Source organism: Pseudoliparis swirei, chromosome 18, assembly GCF_029220125.1.
Source record: "Pseudoliparis swirei isolate HS2019 ecotype Mariana Trench chromosome 18, NWPU_hadal_v1, whole genome shotgun sequence".
In the NCBI taxonomy this organism is placed as follows: Eukaryota; Metazoa; Chordata; class Actinopteri; order Perciformes; family Liparidae; genus Pseudoliparis; species Pseudoliparis swirei.
This window is the reverse complement of record NC_079405.1, coordinates 20,707,967-20,729,191: the sequence shown is the minus strand read 5'-3', so window position 1 is coordinate 20,729,191 and position 21,225 is coordinate 20,707,967. Positions and strand designations below refer to the sequence as shown.

General features: G+C 43.8%; 1 protein-coding gene across 2 annotated transcripts in view; it reads right to left on the bottom strand.

Moving 5' to 3' along the window:
- The window catches only part of plxnb1b (plexin b1b), a 92,655-nt gene that overhangs the window by 14,526 nt on the left and 56,904 nt on the right, over positions 1-21,225 (bottom strand). For both annotated transcript variants that reach the window (XM_056436979.1, XM_056436980.1), the window contains 13 exons: positions 16,780-16,962; positions 11,523-11,651; positions 11,101-11,201; positions 10,221-10,353; positions 8,014-8,170; positions 5,872-5,980; positions 4,480-4,588; positions 2,680-3,621; positions 1,614-1,748; positions 1,354-1,476; positions 952-1,045; positions 652-818; positions 334-485 (listed from right to left, as the gene is read on the bottom strand). In XM_056436979.1, the coding sequence (XP_056292954.1) occupies positions 334-485; positions 652-818; positions 952-1,045; positions 1,354-1,476; positions 1,614-1,748; positions 2,680-3,621; positions 4,480-4,588; positions 5,872-5,980; positions 8,014-8,170; positions 10,221-10,353; positions 11,101-11,201; positions 11,523-11,651; positions 16,780-16,962 (2,534 nt within the window). The remainder of the gene's footprint in view (positions 1-333; positions 486-651; positions 819-951; positions 1,046-1,353; positions 1,477-1,613; positions 1,749-2,679; positions 3,622-4,479; positions 4,589-5,871; positions 5,981-8,013; positions 8,171-10,220; positions 10,354-11,100; positions 11,202-11,522; positions 11,652-16,779; positions 16,963-21,225) is intronic.

Here is a 21,225-nt window from a genome sequence, read left to right as displayed (position 1 = left end):
ACAAAGTACAGCTGAGGCCGATTGTTGGATAAATTCACATTTTTATCTTTATGATCCGGTGTTTAATTATCAAAATTGATAAAATAATGAAATATGATCCAAGTCTCTCTCTGTCAGTTGCCTTTTGAAAACTTTGTATGTAGTTGATGGGTCACCAAAACATGTTATATTATTTTCTGTGGATCAACAAAATGTTGCAGCTCTTCTTTCTAAGCAGTTACTCACATTAATCCTTTAAGTAGTTTTGTCTTATCTTTCTCGATTTGTTATACTTAAGTATGTTTTGTAGATTATGCTCAATTCACAGCTCTTCCATGCTCAGCCGGTGTGTACCTGGAGGAGACCTCGTAGAGGCTGGGGATGACAGTGCAGGGAATCCCGGCGACTGACACCGAGTGGAGGATGTCCTCAGCCTTCTGGCCCAGGTTGGAGCCTGAGATGGTCACCATGGTGCCGCCTTCCAACAGACCAGAGAGTGGCTCAATCTGAGGGAAGTCAGCAGGAAGCATCATTTAATTAGAACCTTTCTGGATGTCTCTCCAGTAATAAGCGTCAATGTATTTCTTAAACAGCGCTCTACTTATCGTGGCAGTGAGTAGCTCAAATATTGAATACAAATGAAGGCCAAAGAGGTCAAAGGGCAGTACTCACGGAGTGGATGACGGGGGCGGGGCATGTCTGCTGTACAGGCTCGCTACACGACTCTGAATACAAGCAGCTGGCCTGAGCGCCGCCACACCACACACAACCGTACTTGTGGTCGGCTGTGTGGCAGCGGCTGCAGTCGGAGCGGCCCACAGCGCAGTTGTACAGAGTCACTGAGGGCAGAGCAGACAGAGAGGAGCATCAGTTAGTGTTACAAGTGTGTTGATATTAAGTGTCTTCGGAGAGAAGACTCCCAGAGGATAATAATAGTATGCCGAGTGGATAAAAACATGTACTTAATCTCACCGTATAGATCAGGAGAGCTGTCCACATGAAAGGTGTCCCTCCTCTTCACATACACCATGGCATTGTATTCTTCCACGGGAGCAGAGTATGTGTACTGGACAAAAGATAGTTTCATTTTGTTTTAGGACCTCAACCATTTAAGACCAATGCCTAACCTCAACCACTGGAGGTCAATGCCTAACCTTAACCACTGGAGGTCAATGCCTAACCTTAACCATTGGTGGTCAATGCCTAACCTTAACCATTGGAGGTCAATGCCTAACCTTAACCATTGGTGGTCAATGCCTAACCTCAACAATTAGAGGTCAATGCCTAACCTTAACCATTGGAGGTCAATGCCCTCCCACCAGTAAATCAACAAGACGGAAATCTTAAGGGATGCCACTTTGTTCTTTTGTTTACCTGGTGTAGTTGACAGGTGATGTCAAAGTTGGATGGATTCATGTCATCAGTCTCCACATAGGCGTCCACCACCACCGTCTGTCCCTCGATGACCAGCACACACTCATAGTCCAGCTCCGTATCCTGCGCGCACAAAAAAAGAGTGTTTAGTGAAGAGATCACCAGCCAGGCAGATGGAATCATCTTTGACATGTGCTGAGGCTGAGAGAGACAGTGTGTGTGTGTGTGTGTGTGTGTGTGTGTGTGTGGGGGGGGTCTACCTGGTAGAGATGCAGGTTGCGGGCCAGTAAGGTGATCTTCCTCTCCACTCTGACAGGGAGCAGTGATGAACCCTGGACCTTCTCGACGCAGGGACAAGCAGAAGAACCCCAGCTGACATAGGAGCCCTCGTCCCCCTATAAACACACGCAAAGAATAAACACACAAGCCACTCACTTTTAAGCACCGTATTTCCTCCAGTGAGGCGGCACGGTGATGCTGCAGATCGAACACTTACTGTTTACTTGAACATGTCATAAAAAAGAAAGAAAGTACTAATCGCCAAATTATTCTGACCGCATGAGTTTACTTGTTGAACAACTTGACAATTCAAGAGAGCACAGCTGTGTGCCAAAGTTTCTTTTTGGAATCATGGCGCCAAAGTTACACATTTTTTAATTCTTCTTCACATTGATGTGTTTACTGGTGACTGGTGAGTATTACTGCAAATTTTAAGCCTTACGTTTATCCACAAGGAGCTGTGTGAAGTTTGATAAATGTCCTTAAGTGATGTCACTCGATTGAGAGACTGGAGACGAGTTTGAAAAGTTAGAAAGAAAGGATCTAGACCAGACCACTGCAGCTGCTCCTCCCCAAGTGTAATTCGATGGACTAGTTAACTCACGCAACTACATTAATTGATCTGATTCTATTCATGTAGAAACGAGATCAAATTGTGGTTTTAATTGTTCGATATCTTACATAAAGTAATCACAATCACAATATTGATGAGAAATAATCATAATTTTAAAGTTGTTCAGACAGGAGTGTGGAAAAGATGATGTGAATGTAACTGTCATCTCGCTTTAATTCACTGTAAACACACAGCGGAAAACCTACAAAAAGTGAGTTTAAAAAAATGAATATGGAACTGGAAATGTGAAAAAAACAACAGTTTTTCTTGGGAGCAAAAGAAAAAACAGGAATAGGAATGCAGGTGTCAGACAGTAAAGGAGGAGCAGGGAACCAAGGGCAGGAGTAGACTCTAGTGAGGAGCCGGGAGCGCTGGGAGGTTGCTGAAGCTTTGAGAAGAAGTAGCGGTAGAAGGAGGAGGGCGGCTGAACTCACCGGAAGGAAGGCGTCAGCTGGATCATACTGGTAGTCCAGCTCTGAGTCAGTATCCAGCAGGTGGGCGTATGTTTGGGGGGCGGGGTCGACCTCCCCGTCACCTGACAACACGGTGGACGCGGAAAATGTGGCAGTGTCGTTTTCTGACTGGACGGCGCTCTCTGCGTGGATGTCCTCTTCTTCTTCTTCTTTTGGCCCGAGGAGCTCCTCAGGGTCAGCGCTTGGGATTCCTGCCTCAGTCTGGGAGTCTTGTGTGGGCATCAGGGTGGGGGTCAGGGTCAGGTCCAGGTAGAGGGGGGGCTCGGAGTTCCCAGGTTCGCCCACAGGAAAGGGCGTGGGCAGGGAGAAGCCAGATGAGGCCATGGTGGGAGGCTCCGACAGGCTCAGAGCTCCCTCAGCCTCCTGGGTGTCGCTCGGGGGTGACTTCGTCACCACTTCCAAGGGGTAGGAATCTGTTTGGTGGGGCGGGATGATCAAAGGCACCACAGTGTCCAGATCTACACTTAGACCATCAGCCGCGGTAGCTGGTACCAACTCCGCGGCTGCCATGACGACAGTAGGTGTGGCCGCGGCAACTTCTGTGTCATCAAAAAGCTCTCCCGCTTCAGTCTCCTCTTCCATCCCGGTGGTGACCATTGGGGGCGGAGTTGGAGTGGGGGCTGGTGTGGTGGATAGCAGGACGGTGGCAGGCTGAGGGGAAATGGTGGTTGGCTCAAGGCTGGTTGTGGTCGTGGTCGTGGGTGCAGGAAGTGTGGTTGGCTTCTGAGTGGTTGCCACAGTGATAGGAGCTTGTGTCGTTGTTGTCGTAGGGATGGTTGTTGTTGTGACGATGGTTGTTGTGGTAACGGGGGTTGTTGTGGTGGTTGTCGTGGTGCTGGTCGAGTCTGTTGTGATGACTTTAATGAGTTTGGTTGTGGGAGGAGCCGAGGTGGGGAGTTTAAACTGGGGGAGGAGGGGAGGACATGAGGGTGAGACGGAAATAATAAACACAAATTGACGTAGGGAAATAGAAAAAAAGAATAACTGAAATTAAATGTGATGTTAAACACATGACCTGTTGTTACTGCTGCTTATGACACATGCAGAGCAATGGCTACTTGAGTGCTCTTATTTAAAAAAACATCAAGAAGCTTTTTGTTTGTTTGATATCGTTTTATCTCAGAACTTAAAGTGACTGTTGTGCAGCTGTTGAATGAAAGGGGGAGAATGTGTATTAAAAAGGTATATGAATGATGTTTTCCTGAAATATGAGTCCAGCCAATAGTTTCACGTCATTCCTCTGGGGGCGGCAACGCGCATCAGAAAACTTTACTTTCTTGACAATTTAACCCTTTGGCTCGTCATCATTTCCTGTAAATCCTTATTTTGATGTTTACTCTTCCGCCCTGCAGTATTATTAGATTTTTTTTATTGAAGAATAGCCACTAAAAAAAAGCATGTTTAATTTCGTATAAATTCTTCACAATAAAATTCTGTTATTTTGCTTTTAAGCAGCCAAATCATGGAATGTTTTCATCATCAGGATCTAAACTGGACTCAGTGCTCCTCCTCTCTTCCCTTTGCACTCCTCTGGAGATGAACTCCCATGTGTGGGGAAGATGAAGGAGACCTACAGGTGGTCAATTTATTAACCGTAGAACGGCATGTGGTCTGGCGGATCGGATGCCAACACGAGCAAGATCCGATCTCGAAGCGTACAGACTTCACATTTATTCGTCCTGGCATGATCGGAGGACAAAGGTCGCACAGACAGGACTCGGTTCTTCAGTGGGCGCTGTGCAATCTGTCCGAGTAACTTACGTGTTGGTTGTAAATGATCACCCCCTCCTCACAGGTGGGCTTGTGGGTGCACAAGTGCTGGTGAACGCACCAGTTACAGCCCCATCGGCTCAGAGCGCAACCACGGCAACTGCACGCAGAAACGACAGGATGTACGGATCAGAGACATGAAAGCAATAAGTTACAGAAAGGTGACAAATTAAAAGTGAAGCGATGAAGACAAAAGTGGAGAGAGAACTCTATGAGAAGTATTGCTGGCTTGTTATGTCAAAGTGGGAGAAGACAGATAGAGATACAGCTACTGTAGCGCGTACCACAGAGTAATCCAATTGCTGCCGATGTGGCCCCAGTGGTAAAAAAAAGGTCAGTGATCTAATTCAATATATTCTCAGAACCGGGAGAGAGCGAGGCTGAGAGAGTGAGCATGTGTGGAAACACAGAGGTCAGGAAGGATACTAAAGCAGCCTCGACACAGATTTTCAGAAGGCACTTTGATCAGGACTTATTAACTTATTAACCTCAAGTCATCAAAACAGAGTTTCTTTCTCCGAATGTCTCTTCACTTCATGTTACAGTATTGTGTGAGTTGTCCCACCCGGTTCACTTCGAACTGGATTGTAAACTCTACTGATATGAATATGTGGATGGAATTCACCACACAGTGCTATACAGCTATTTCACATTCATGCAACAGATCCATTTGGGTTGGTAATATTAAGGAAAAAGACGGACACATTTGTTCTTAAATGGCACATACAAGTGACCTCAGAGAACTCATGGCACGTTTCTCTTAGGAATAAACTAAATTTTCCGTAGCTTCAGACCTGTGAACGTCAAAATACGACCAATACAAATGCTTGTTGTTGCCACTGACACTCAGATTGTTGCAACATTATTGAAGGGACCTTAAAGAGAAATAAAACCTTCGATGCTAAATGAGTTTGTTCACTATTTTACTTGCTTTTAGCCAATTTATATTGCCTCACTCAGCTGCCCCAGGGTTTAAATGCAAGTCTCTGTCCACATGGCATCCACAGCTGTATCTGACAGCGCAACAGCACCCCTCGTAAAAGGTTCTGTCCATCTCCATGGCCGTCACATCTTGACAACAGCCCATCTCTGGGCCGCTTCATTTTATAAAACACGTCAAAATGGTTGTTCTGTGTTTCTGTGCGGTAGCACTCTGATGACGCGCTGTTGGCAGCTGTATTCAGAGCGCCTAATTGTTTCAGGGACCCAATAGAGATTCGGTTTTGCTGGTGTGAGAAGAAATGCGAAGTGATAAAGACAGATGGGTGAACTGATGGAGGGACAAAGATTGAGCAGGGTGCTCAATTTAAAAAAACGGACTCGGATAGAGACTGGAACATGAGGTGTGCAATGAGCAGAGCGGGATGAGACGGGTTCACTCACGGCACACTGCCAGACAGCTGCTTCACGGCCGTGCAGTCGTAGAAGGTGAAATCCCTCGCTGTGACGGTGACGTCGCCAAAGCGAAGAGACAGGGTGACTGTGATAAAGTCTGGGGAGGACAAAATACAGAGAGAAAGGCAGCGTGAGGAAAGGCTGGAAACCACACCATGTTTCACCAGAGCGCAGCGCTGCGTCAACAGGGCTCGGGAAATATTCTGCCGGGGGCATTTCAGAAAGTCTGGGATGAGAGCAATGTCTCTCAAAACAGCGTGGGAGAAGGTTTGGTCCAGACGGACAAACCACAGAGGTCTCATAGAAGCCATGAGGAGCCTCCATCCGGCAGGGCTCAGGGCCTTTTGTCAAAGTTGCATGACGATACACTGCATGGGGACACTTGACACCACAGGACATCTGTGCTCTAGCAAACAGTCAGATGATCAGACGGGTAGTTAAAAGACACACGTCAGGCTCATGTTTTCAAGCTTTATGGCTCAAAAAGCGCTTTATTTTTCTCATACTGCCTGTCTGAATATACCTATTCATTCACCCCCTTCTGAAAAGCTCAGTCTGCTCTGATTGGTCAGCATTCTCCAGCCTTCAGCATCTGGAATGTCCCCGTCTTCACAGTGTCACTGCAGTCGGGGACTCAGAGTTCTGAAACCGGGCCGGGTGCAATAAACTGGGAGTACACTTAAAGTGTTGCCAATAATTCGTCACTCACAGGAAAACTTTGCGCACACAACTACGCAAGTGGTCGCCGCACTTGTTCTAGCACCTCTGAATCTTTGCAACAAAGTCACGCATCTCAAATAGTTAATTGATAAACACTATTTACATGACTGGAGAGCACACAAAGGAGCCCAATTTGTTTAGTTTCTGAGGTCCTAAAATCTGCATTTGAGTAAATATTTTGCAGACGGATCAAATAGTTGACAGGCTATTTAACCTTTGTTTTTTTATAATACAAAGGCAATACAATAGTTTATGAATATAAAATATAAATTAACAGATTATTACAATCTCTCCTCGTCATTGTGAAGTTTGGTTTATGGTGTTTTGCTGGTTACACCAACAGTATTATTTTCTTTTTCTTTTGATAATATATCGTCTATCAAAATGAGTTCTTGTGACCGGCTGCCAGAGTTAAAAAACGTCCAAACCAGAAGTTTTATTAAAAAGGCAGCAGTGAGGTGAGAATCTGATCTTCAACTTTAAAGCAACAGTTGGCCTTTTTTGTTATGAAGTAAGCGCTAGCACTAACCCTCTTTAACCCTTGTGTTGCCTTAGGGTCATTTTGACCCGAATCAATATTACACCCTCCCCCCGCCTTAGGATTAATTTGACCCCATTCAATGTTTAATGTCGGTGTTCTTTCGGTAGTCAACAAACAAACAAAGTGCCTCACACTTAAACTTGGAAAACAATATTAATTCTAATAATTTTCTGGAGGTTTTAATTGCTGGCGTCAAATTGAACCCAAAGGGTAAAATATGTTCGTAAATATAAAGGTAACAGGAGGGTGAAACATTGAATCGGGTCAAAATGACCCATAGGCGGGGGGAGGGTGTAATATTGATTGGGGTCAAAATGACCCTAAGGCAACACAAGGGTTAAGTAAAGGTAAGCCACAGCTAGATCCTTAAATGCAGCCTGTGTGTCCATATCTCAGTAACCCCCCCGCCCCCCCTGGCTGATTCATCCAGAGCTCTACACCCTGAGAACTACAACAAGATTCAGGAATGCAGGCATGGGAACCAGTCCGCACACAAACACACCATGTGAATGTTTTGGGAAGTGTGTCCTCAGCAGAGGCTTCACTTTTTTATTAACAAGCCCCTTAAATCTGCTTTTATCATTGCCGCTGACAACAGCACTCAGCTCTCGGCTCTCGGCACGCCAAACCCAAACCAGGACAACCGAGGCACATGTCGAAGAACAGAATCCCTCATTGAATTGCATTTATTGGGAGTTGTATGCTTTAAAACACAGATTACACTCTGCATGAAAACACACACAGATTAATCTCATTACTGAATGCAGCCTAATCCCTCCGTCGCAAAGTTCAAACCATTAATTAAACCTCATCCTCATCAGTTTTGTTCCAGAAACAACGGAGGTTCAGCTCTGCGGTTGAGCACTCACCCTGTCCCGGAGGCACCGCGGGTACTTGGCTGGAGTCGGGAGAATGGCAGGTGACCCCGGTATCGGTGACAGCAGCAGGACTGTGGCTGTCCTGGTAGACGCAGGAGTAGGACTCGCCTTTCTCTAACACGGGAAGGCCGGCGACTGACAGAGACACCTGGAGAAAGACGAGAAACATAAACACAAATTCAAACTCCTATTTGATCCCTTCAGACAGAGCGACTGTCCACGTGGTACACTTCAGAAATACTCAGTTGGACAACTGCTTTAGAACCATGTCCAAACCACATTTATACAAGTAAAACTGAAGGTGGCTACTCAGACATGTTTTGGGGAATATTTTGGGGATTTGGAATATTCTTGACTTGCCATCCGACAGCCCTTTGCGACAGGGAACTGAAACCACGTTGGTCTTGACAAAAACAGTCATTTTAACTCACAGAACTCTGCATTACTCTCCACACCTGTGCTGTTAGAGGACACTGAAGGGCATGAAGACAGCGAGTGATTCAATTGTCTGAATACAGAAATTGGATCTGTTCACTTGTAAATGCCAATGTGGAATGATTTGATCTGAAGACTGAAACAGATTTGCTTGCTCCAGGATCATAAATCATACTGATCAAACTTCTTATTTTGGCTCCACCACCCCTCCTCATATCATGTCGCGTTTGTGCTCTCCAGCTACATGGTATCACCTGTCAATCAGAGAGTATAGAGAGCAATCGAGTCTCACCTAAACTGGAGGAGAAAAATGAAGCTGCTAAACTGAATACTGAGCCTTTAAGAGGACAAACGTGAGGCACCAGCAGGACCAACGGGAAAACTGTGGCTCCTGACTGAATGTCTAACGTTACGTGTGCAGCGAACATATATTGTCCAAATAGCAGTTTTAGGATAATAATGTTTCTGTCAGTTAAGGTAAAGCATTTTGACAATATGCTACTTGTTATACAGTGGAATGTAGATGCACCATGAAGATGAGCTACCAAGTGCCTAAGCTAAATACAGTAGCTTGCTAACACATAGCTAACATCATGTTGTAGTGCATACTGTTTCTTTACATAAACCATCTGGTGTTAATTTGTGGGCCTTAACTGATTCCATTCAGTTTAATTAGTGACTAAAAATATACTATTTTTACCCAAATCATAGTACCAGATTTCTTTTAATAAATAAAAATGACAATAGTTTTGTTTCTTACTCATGAGTTGGTCCATAGAATTTCAGGAAACATTTTCATAACAAGTTCCTCAATCTCAAGCGATGTTATCAAATTGTTCAACAATGGACCACGTTCCAAACATATTCAAGCTTTTATCTCATGACAAAGAAAAGCAGAAAATCCAGATGGTAGCGATATAACCACACACTTTACGTTGTTGTCCTGTAACTAGTAAACTGTAAAAAACATGGATTGTTGCGTGTTCGGTTGAATCTCTCCGTATACGCCAATTCTCCACCATATTGAATTGTCTCCAAATCAGTTTTTTCCACTGCTTCTCAAACACAATTGAGCAACATGACTGCTTTGAACCAGAAAAGGTTTCCTCTTCAGATTTTCTAGTCGCCATACAGTCTCGCAATAGCTACTTGTATCAGTTCATCTCTAACATTTACAGTTCTAGAGAAATATGCATGTGATCCCAACTGGTCTAACTCACACCCACTTGAACTTAAAGCAAAATGTTCTTGCGTTTGCCACTTCCATGATTCAACCGTGTGTGTGTGTGTGTATATAGTACAAATTGTTTGCCTCCACTACTATCCGCAGGCACCATCTTCAACACAGATGACAGATACTGTAACTTCTCTCCTGCACCAGGACATGACAAGGCTCTGATCACTATCTTTTCTCTCCCTCTCACACACACACACATTCACATATACACACACACAGCACCTCCAACCAATGCACAGTTGATCTTCCAGCTGATAAGGGACTCCTTGATGAGGGGATATGTGGGCGTATGGTGCTTTGGTATGTAAAGGGGTCTGTTATGAAAGGGGGGGGGGGGCTTGTGTATTGCTAAATATTATTGGATAAAGCCTGCAGGTGCTTGAAGTGGATGTTTTATCTGCAGGAACCAGGAAAAGATGCTTTTCGTCATCCTTTGCAGATGTGTGTACGGTGGAGCAGATGTACATCCAGAGTTCGGTGTTGCTCCGTCGCTGCTCTGGTTGATGTGACCGTGCTGCAGACTCACTGTCCGGCTCTCCTCCCTGCTGACGTTGGAGGGGTTGAGGTCCTGGATGGCCAGACACTGCTGCTCCATGTCGAAGCTCCAGAGCCACTGACCTGACTGCTTCCCGCGAGAACACTCAGACTGCAACACACACCTGCAATGGAAAACATGCGCTTACATCAACGTCACTGTGCATTGTGATTTGGAGTTCAGCTCTTCGTCTCTGTCTCTCAAACTCTATAAAATAGTAATTTCGATGCAAAGCATGAAAATGGTCTCGAGTATATTCTGAAAATCCGTAATACTGTGATTGGAAAACTGCACAACAACTCCTTTCTTGGCTGCTATCGTGTTTTTTCTAAATAGCAGGGGGTCTGATTCCTGCTGTAAGGAGTGTGAGTATCAGACTAAAATAAACTTGAACTAGGAAACAGATTCCAAACAAGGAAACTTTACAAACGGGACTGTTATGAAAACAAAAATAACAGAATGTGAGTCTTCTTAGAAATAAAAAATCATAATCAATAAGAGCAGAGTTAGTTTTTTGTATTACACCCATGTGATTCTGCAGCTCCGGCATCAAACGGTCAGGTATGACCAGTAGCTTATAGCAGCTCATGCTAGCTAGTGTTAGCAAAGTTTAGAACGACATTGCAGCCCAAGTGACGGAACACTCTGTTCTACTTGTTCGGCTGGTATACGTCTTAGCAAGTAACATGACCTGTAAATAATTACATTGACCAAGTCAGAAATAAACTTTTGTTCTGTGCATCAACTGAGGGAGCGGTGGGCACTGGAAAAAGGAGAAAATGCAGACAAAAGCCTTCAAAATGTTCTTGTAATGAAATTAAATACCAGCACCACTTTCTCAAATGCTCGATTAAGACTTGGTTGATCTAACCTTCCCTCCAGGACACACCAGCCACAGTAGGGGTCGTGGGCCAGCAGGCAGGAGTGGCAGTCTGGGTGCTGCTGGCATTCAGCCACGGGTCTCTTCTGCAGCTGGAACCAGGACAACACAATCATGATCAGTCTTGCGCACTAAGCTCCCAGAAATCTGATTAAAAAGAATAGGTGGCCCACTTTTTCCAGCGGAAAACAATACATAATGAAAATATTTTCATTAAAATAATCCGAACTACAAGCTGCTATTGGGGGCAGAAACAAGGGAGTCTGAATTATTTCTCTTGAGCTGAACAACTACATGACAGGAAGGATGGGTGGAGGAAACAAAGCATGAAATGAGGCTTATGTGCACATTATTATTACTTTTATATTAACGATGTGTGTGTGTGTTTGGGGGAAGGGGGGGGAAGAGAATACCATGTTCTGAGTCATGATGAAGAGATGTTCCTCTTTCTGGTCCAGGATGAGGTCCGAACTGATGGCTGTGTTCTGCTGAATGGACAATACGGAGTACTCCTCCACTTCGCCGTTTGGCCCCAGGAACACCTGCGGAAATGTGAATTTTTTTCAGTTTCGCACTCATTTTAAATGGGAACCTGAAAATAGTCCATTAAATAATTTTTCCTTCTTTTTATTTTCACAACAACCCTGCATATTTGGATATAAACACACAAACTATAGTAAGAATTGTATTTGACCATGTTATCCGTGTTCAAGCCAACGCGGATAAGAAGTGTAATTATTATGGACGGCTATAAAGGTTTCATATTAGCTACTGAGCATGCACGTCAAAGATCTATCTCCACGACAGATTATGAAGATGTAATGTGAAGTTTTAAAAAGTGGATGTCACAAACGGTTGTTTTGTCAAAAGTTTAAGAACAATGGGAAGCAGAAGCTCAAGGAATTCTACAATTACTCATTTAACCCTTGTGTTGCCTTAGGGTCATTTTGACCCGAATCAATATTACACCCTCCCCCCGCCTTTGGGTCATTTTGACCCGATTCAATGTTTCACCCTCCTGTTACCTTTATATTTACTAACATATTACCCTTTGGGTTCAATTTGATGCCAGCAATTAAAACCTCCAGAAAATTATTAGAATTAATATTGTTTTCCAAGTTTAAGTGTGAGGCACTTTATGTTTGTTTGTTGACTACCGAAAGAACACCGACATTAAACATTGAATGGGGTCAAATTAATCCTAAGGCGGGGGGAGGGTGTAATATTGATTCGGGTCAAAATGACCCTAAGGCAACACAAGGGTTAACGTGTTGAGACTCATTATGGACCGTTTAAGGAAAGGTTCTCCTGCATCAATGTAGAACCTGAGGGTTCCCTTTTCTTCTGCTGCCTCGTCAGGGAACTGGTGCTGTGTTTGTGTTTATGCTCGTAGCGGCTAACGTAACCTTGAGGCGTCGAGCTACAGATGTCTGGTTCATGAATTTCTTTCTCACTCCACTTTGAATTTTCAAATTTAGTGCCAACGCTGACTCGTGATATCACTTGAGGACATTTACCAGACTTCAAACCGCTCCATCTGAAGACACTAAAGCCTTTATATAGCTTTTCACATTTGCGGTAACTAGAACTCCACTTTGGTGAACTTTGATGTGTAAAAACGGTGGACTTCCCCTTTAACTCTACAAACACTGACAGAGGAAATTAAGTTTATCCAGATTAGTCTGCACCACATGAGACAAAAAGTTTGACAACTTAAAGAGACGCATCTTGATAATTGGTACTAAGCAAGCAGCAACCTCTGGGGCTAAAACATTAAGCCAAAGTGGAAGCGCAAACAACTGCAGTTCTTCAAAGTACAACTTTACAGCAGAAATAAACTTCTTTTTTCATGCAACTGAAACAAATCCCATGGCCTGCTGTGCAGTTCATTGTACCAACAGACTGTTGGAGAACTGAGCCCCAATTTGTTAAAGTTTTATTTCTACGTTAACATCAATTCAAGCGAGCATATATAGCTGTCCGTCCTCATATCTGATTTGTTAGCTTAGCTCGCTGAACTACAAGACACTCTCAGGGGTCAGCCCTTGTTTTTCCCCCCAGTAGAAAACACAACACAGTTGTGTTTTGACATAACCACAACAATAAAACTGAAATAGTGTAAAAAGAAATGTAACCAGATTAGAAATGTTGCATCATAGTATAACAAGATAAATCCAGATAGCCAGAGCCAAGAAACAACCACACAACACCAGGAGGACTCGCTGAGCCGTCTGAGATTCTGCAGGCTGTTAAAATTCCGAAGCTGCTGTAATGTGAGTTAATACGGGAGGGCAGCCTGGCCTACTGTTCCACATCAGGCCTTTGATGTTATGTACAGGAGGCTTCATTCCATCTAATGTCATTAGGGAGATCCTCCTCTGTGAAGGGAACTCTGCTGGAAGAAAGACGGCCATCATCCTCATGGGAGGATCCAGCACAGGTCAGGAAGTGAGGATTCCCTCATCTGCTCTGTGAGTTCAGGTTTCGATATCACAGAGTGGTTGTGTGTGTGTGTGTGTGTGTGTGTGTGTGTGTGTGTGTGTGTGTGTGTGTGTGTGTGTTTGCATGGTAGCAGACAATTTGGCTGTGATGAAGATGAAAAGGTGATACGGGCCTGGATAATGCCAGGCTGATCCAAGTCCTCCAGGTATGTGAAGGATTTGAGGTCAGCTATGAAGTCTGGAACTCTTTGATCCCGCAGCTCCTCAAAGACAGACTGTGCATGCTATAATATTTGTCCACAGTGTGGAATTCCATTCCTCATCAAAATTAACCATTAAGGAAAACATAATACTATGTTGTAATTTTTTAAGTGATTTTCAAAGTTTTGACAAGTTTTGATTGCATTCACAAGAAAGTCATGTACGGTCAAAGGGATGTTGTGATCAACAAAACAAACAGCTAATCTAATAAAGTCATCCTTGAGTTCATGTAGACCTGAATTTACAGAAATTCCCTTCATGTGTTCCTTGAGATGTCGCGCTCACGAGAATGGACCAGATGGACGGACGACTCGACAAGGTAGCAACGCTGTCGCCTAAAAGATAGTGACTGGGAGGAAAAGTAAAAGAACCAGAGACTCTGGTGAGTTCCGAGCTGCCACGCACACACATTTGGCGAGGTGCAAACAGACGGATGGACGCTGACACACCTCTGTCTCTTGCTAGCTTACAGCTCAGATGTGCGCAGTTGGTTTATTGTTCTTTGTGCAACAAATCAACACAACAAGTGATCCGGCACAAATGACACACGGAGAAACTTCACTTTGCGCTCCAAACAAACCTTTCTACAAGATGTCAACGCGGACAGATTTGAATACGAACAAAGATATATTTATTTTTGTCACTTTAATTATGCCAGCCACTAGAGGGCACAGGCTGACTGTCAATGAATGAAGAAATGAATGAATGAATGAACAAATGAATGAATGAAAGACAACAGAGGAATAACAACTTTGTTCTGGTGATGTTTTTTCTGACACTCAAGGAAAGAAAGAACGAAAGAGCTCTTAAAAAGTTTGCTGGCATCGTTCTCTCTGCACGACGACAACTGAAACTGGCTGACTAACTTCTTTGAAGCTCCTCAGGTTAACAGGTGCGGGTGCTGCCACAGTTTGAATTGAAATGTTCACCGTTGGTGGCTGCAGTCGGGATAATGACCGGCTGACAATGCATCCATTAATGACAGTGACGCTGTCCGCTGTTCTGACCGGTAACTCGCCGTCATTCTGAAAGAGTCTCTCTGTTGGGAAGAGTCGTGTCTGCCGGTCAGCGGTAACGGCGCACAGCTCGAGTACGGAGCTCTGCACTCTGGTCACAGCGCTGTGCGGCTCGCTGTGAAGAAATACGTTAATGGCCGTCATTGTGCCACTTCTGCATGTGCGGGGGGCCTCGACCACAAGCCACACAAAGAGCCGGCTGTGTGGAGGCGAGTTCGCGATCAGTAAACTCCTCATATCAAGATGCCTCCCACAACCTTCCTGCCCCAATGACCCTCGAGCTTAATCCACTTATTAATAATAAATATAAAATATGAAATGAATACCCTGTTTTCTGTGATCAACAAGCCCAACCGTGGTGTGCTACATTTCTTTTTCACACACGCTCAGCTGACGGTGTTTATTCAATAACAGATGTGCCCGTTCTCGCATTGCTTTTTCTTCACCATCAGGACATTCCTTGTGTCTCCTTGCGTCTGGCGCAGCTTCACTCTGACCGCGGTCTGAACCCACAGAGACGCTGTCGTAGAGGACCCCACCGGGACTCAACCCCTCGCATTCATCTGCAACACCTTGGAAATCAAAGTGACAGCCTCAGGGAAGACAACGTCACTCCGGAGGAGCATCATGCGATCCGGCCATGGAGCCGAGCGCTCACAGGCTGCTCACTGTGACTGAAAGAGGGGCACCCCGGAGTCAGAAGGGGCACCCCTTCTGAAGCAGAATGAGCTTCTCTGTCTACGGAGAGGGTAGAATTTACTATTTCCTGTCCTCCATACTGGCGCCAAGCCACTAAATGCGAATATTGTTTATTCTCCTGGCAGAATTTTGGTTGTTGTCAACAAAAACTGAATCTGAGGAGCTTAAAAGAGATTACATGTATGATGAAGTTGTACTGGATTACATTTGATGGAACTAGGTTTACCACAGTGGTTAAAAAAGCTACAAAATAAATGCACAAAAATGTAATATATTTGATACATTTACACATACCAGTGGTTCGTATAATAGTTTCGTATTAAATGATTATCATCTTGCCTATTTTCAGGTTCATAATTGTACTTTTTCTGAATATACCTGTATTCACTCTGTCTGAATGCCACAATGAGCATTCATCTCAAATTGGATTACCAACCAGGCAAAGTGGGCAAAGGGGCCCACAGCTCCTCTCTGCCCCTGGGCCCAATAACAGGTTCATCAGGCCATCGTGACAGAACTTGTCTGGAACCAGTCGAGACAAAATAAATTGTCCCAGTTTTTTGCTGGTAAAAATGATCAAACCTTACTGGAACTACTTTTCCTATTTCTACAAGCAGGTAAGCAGATGAACATGTAATTGTTTACTTATGTTCCGTTTAAAAAAAATACAACCATGCTGCATTAACTATAAAGTCCTTATGACTCATCAAACTATGAGCCGGACGTTCTTTTAATCGATGGGTCACCGGAGGCACTGACCTATGAGGCACGCACAGATGTTTTTGGAGATCTGTGTTCTCATCTTTTAATTTAGTACAATGGGGCAATCTTAGTCCAACAAAGTGGACACACGAGTGAAGACGCACCAGGACTCCTGGGATTATCTCTGGAGTGCTGCAATCAGCCTGCCCGCCCCTAATCACGGAGACTATTTTAGACCCCCACTGGTTGGCACATGAACAGAGCGCGGCCGGCCTCTGGAGGTGAACAGAGTTGAGCCGACCAATTCTGCAGGGACAGGTAACGGTCAAACAGCCAACACATGTTACCCAAATAGGGTCTGAGCTCAAAATGACGACACAAGTTGCAGAGTATGCCAGACTATTACTTCATATTTCCAGCAATAACAAGCAGAATCTGAGCATAACATAACAGTCGGCTCATATTCAAAGAACCCCTTGTTGGTTATTTTGTGAGTGTGTGTTTTTGTGTGCTTTTGTGTGCACGACTTAAAATCTGTGACCTCTTGTTACCTTGTGCAGGTTCCCCTTGGAGTCTCCCAGGAAGGCGATGGTGTGTCCCGGCCTCACGCTGACAGCCACGGCGGTGAGGCGGGCGGACGGGCTGTCCAATATGGTCTCCGCCACCACGGGCATCCTGCTGGCCATCGGGCTGGGGGTGTGGTCAGAGCCGCAGGGGTACGCATCCAGAGTGTTCTATTGGAGAGGAGAATCATGTCATGTAACATGGAGATTAGACCACACATATTTGACATACCCACCACGTGCATGTGAAATGTAAACTACAACTGCTTGTTTTGTGCAAAAAGAAGCACATCAAGGGATAAGTTATTCTTTTTTTTTTTCAGCTTGGAAGCCCGCTACCAAAAATTAAACAGCTGTGTTCCTTTTGTGGTCAGTAAAATCCCAGCATATTTGATTGGTGAGTGGTTTGGAAACAAGCTCACTGGATTCCAGCGACTTCACCACTCTCTGCTTGAAAGCTCACAATTTGTTTTTGCTTCCACGGTCAAGCAGTAGGGAGTCTTTGCTCTGGCGGCGGGGTTGTTGTTCTTCGTTCGGGGCAATTTATTTTCTTACCACAACAACGTTTGAAAGCGGGGTCCTATCTCGACAATAGGAAGTAAAGGCAATGAACCGGAGAGCTCTCGCTCCTCGTTTTGATGGATTGCATGTGGTTGGCTAGTTGGTGCGTTGTTATGAATGGACTCCTTATTTGGCCTGCTCCTGAGGAACAGAGACTGCTGATATGCAGCACAAAACTGTCCAATATTAAGCTTGGTTGTAATAACATAGCTGTCCAAGTGTAACTGTATGTATTGATTAAGTTAATCATGGGGACTGGAGGACAGTTTAGACTGCCAGTGTTGTCCACATCATGAGGAACCAACCATTAGATGACAACATGCAGGGAGGGGTGACTGCATGCTAAGAATAACCCCAAACTGCATGATGACTATTGAAATAGTTATGAAGCTATGTTGACCGGTCTCTGAGCACGGCCTGGAAGCTTACAGACTGCTCTGGCTGATGAGAGCCTGTGATTACGCTGTTTTTACAATGCTTTGTCGTACACTCGATTCTGATTGGTCAATTGTAGCATTTTATGGTCCGTTTTCTCTTCATAAGAAATCGCTGCTATGAATAACTGACCGCTGCTTTTTTTTTAGACGTATTCTTATTGCCTAGCATTGATGATCCATCATAACAGATACTGATCCCTTTGCTGTATGATTATAGCAGCTGGTCAACAAGGATCCAAACAACTTTAATTTATTTGCCACCCTGCCAAAATGTAATCTGTACACCTAAATTCTAAACTTTATCCTTTTATTTAGTTATTGTCATCAATAGTGTGTTTTTCAACATCATTTAAATGATAAGGAAATAAGATTTAATTTTTATGGATTTCAACAAATCTTGTCATTAGCAGTTTTAATAAACAATCTTCTTAGCACTAGTTGCAACAGCTCATAATTCATCTCTAATATCTATTTATGTTGCTGTGAAAACAACTCATTTAAACTACTGGATATACTAACAGATGACATGTGAACACATCACAACTATCATTTAGCTTTCTCCAGAGCCTGAACGCATCATAATGGAAGCGAACAGAACCTTGGTTTGTTAGCCGTTAGCGGTGCTGCTAACGTTACTAGCTCAGCAGTCATTTGAAACACTGACTGGTTGTTTACAATGTCAAATGTTCAGAGATCAAAAACTAGAAAATCATAAACGATGCCTACTGATATTCAGAAAAATATGAGATCAGTCAATCTTTATTCAATTAGCGTGTCACATGCCAACCGTACGGAGCACGGTTGGACAACAGTCCGTTACACCACGAGCCTCAGGTGTACCCTTTTGGCCATCGCCATCCTGTTTATTTAAAACCAGTGACTGGAGCGGGTGGAGCGAAGTACGAACGAACGCTGAATAAGACTAAAAACTGGGAAAAGGTGTAAGTTCTAAGACAACAAACATACAACATCCAGACTGGACAACGCGGCAGGAGTGGCCCCCTGTTGGCCTTTAGAAAGAATGCAAGTTCAAGGGACTCCTTTTGGTTTTACTTCATTCCGCCTGCTCCATTAACAATAAGGCTACCTTTTTTTTTGCCGAAGCAATATAAATCACTTTTTAATCAATTAAATAATTTGAATTAATATTTTGTCTGAAATTATTTATTTATTTAGTGAGTGGCCGAGGAACAGGATAGCGAGCAGGCCGTGAAGCCAAAGCAATGACTCACTGTGCCTTATCCCTTACATGACACATACAGGCTGCAATCATCTGGACATTTACCACAAACCTTGAGGGTAGTCATAACCACGAGTACGATCATGCCAAAAGCTGCTAAAGTTGCATTTTGGCAACTAGTCCTTGGTAGGAGTCCTAAACCTCATCTTCCAATAACAAAGCATGTTCCCCTCAACTTAGACCTTGCGTGAGAGTCTGTCTGGTGCAGCTGGACTGTGCTCGCAAACACTGGACGGGGGTTGAAGCCGCTTTGGTTTTGTTTGCATACAAGGATCCAATTTAGATTTTACATCTAAATGACAATGTAAATCTCTTCTGCTCCAAATCTCTCCACGCTGTTACCCTCGAGTCTTTTCACATTTACTTGCACAAACATATAGTCACATCTGACCCGTTCCGCTTCCTCCCCCACAGATTTCTTTTTCTTTCACTTTTTGCTCCACAGTGTCTCTTCATGTCTTTTTATCCTTCAGAGGCTGGTGTGTCTGTATCCGTCCTTGTCAGGGCTTGTTAAACATTACCCTCAACCCCACCCCACTCAGTACGGCTAATGCCGCAGATCAATCTCTTTCCCGACCAGCAATATTATTAAATTACGCTGCCCACACTACCTTCTCCCGAGAGCCAATCTGTTGTACACGGCTGCACAGGCTGAGGGGTCAGAGCTGTGATAATAGAGGATGTCAAACTCGACCACGCTGCCCATCCAAATGCAATGTCTACATGCGGTAAACGCCTTCATGCAATGGATCAATCTAATTAAATCCCGCCTCCACAGCATTACAGTTGTTTGTTGGAAAATGTCTGGTGCAAATGACTGGACTAGGACAGCCACGGATGCCATCAGATGCAGGTGGAGGCTTTTATTTATTATAGTCATAACAGAAAAACTAAAGATCTGCACTCTACCAGGTGTGTCTGTAGCGGCCACTGCTGTATTGTGTGATTGACTACTGACCTCGACTGCAAGTGTATCGGGTATGTTTTTCACTTGCACTTCTCACACAACTGATGAGCTTTAATAATAAGATATGCACCAGCGTGTGGGAATCTCTCGACACCTCCTGGTTTGATTCGGATTCAGATGGCTGCGATGTCATTATAAAAGCATTATCGATTCTTCTTGATGCATCAAAATGTTTCTATTCAGGATTTGTTTTTCCCTCACCTTGACTCTTTGCAATTTTTAAAACACAGCATATCTTTAATTATTCATAATTTTAAAAAACCAAATTAACTTTTAGTATCTTTTATTCAGTAAATATTTGTAAGAAAGAGATAAAAATCTGCTGTTATTCACAAATAAGTAATACCGAGCTCTTCTCGGCAATGAGCATTCCGCTCTCATATCAAAGCAACGCTTTCTCTGGAACTCTGTAAAAAAAAAAAAAAATCTACTCGATTGTTTCGCTTCGTCAGCACAGTGGCACATCATTGTTACAGGCGATCATAACGTTGAGAATTCAGTATTGAGTCATAATATTTAAAGAATTAATCGACAGGCGTAATCGCAACTTTAGCATGTATTTCGGCTTCAAGTCTATTATCATTTTGGATGTGTGTAAACGTGAGTTTGGTGACTAATAAAAACATTTTTTGTAAAGATCTGTCTCTGAACACTGCACCAGCTGAGCTGCAGCAATGTGTGTGTAGTTGGCTGTTTGCCAAATACACTGCAAAACAATACAAGTAAGCACACTGCGTTTCACTTGTGACCCCACCAGCTGGGGGCCGGTTAGGAGGAGTGAGGAGTCAGCAGTCAATCTATTGCTGCATTAAACTGGCAGTTAAAGGTGCTTTGAGGATGTGTGAGTCACTGCAAACAAGAGGTCCTTGAGCAGAAGTGAGCACCAATAACAATCGGCCGTTTGGTGCAGCAGTATGCAAAAATACCCATGGAGAGACACAAAGATGCACACACAACAACCAATCTCATTATCTCCTGGCGGGGATCTAAATACACTTCTCTAAAAAAAACAAAAAAGGAATTGGACAACATATACTTATATAAAACGAACAACGAAAAGAAGCAGAAAGTGAAGTATATTCGTATATTTTACTGACTGGTTCACGCTTTTCATTCAGAGAACGAAAACATACTCCAATGTGAAACCACATAGGGGGAAATGTATTTGAATAAAAGTATTTCTTATCAACTCTAGGCCACTCTTATTCTTGGAGCAGTCATTCTTAGCA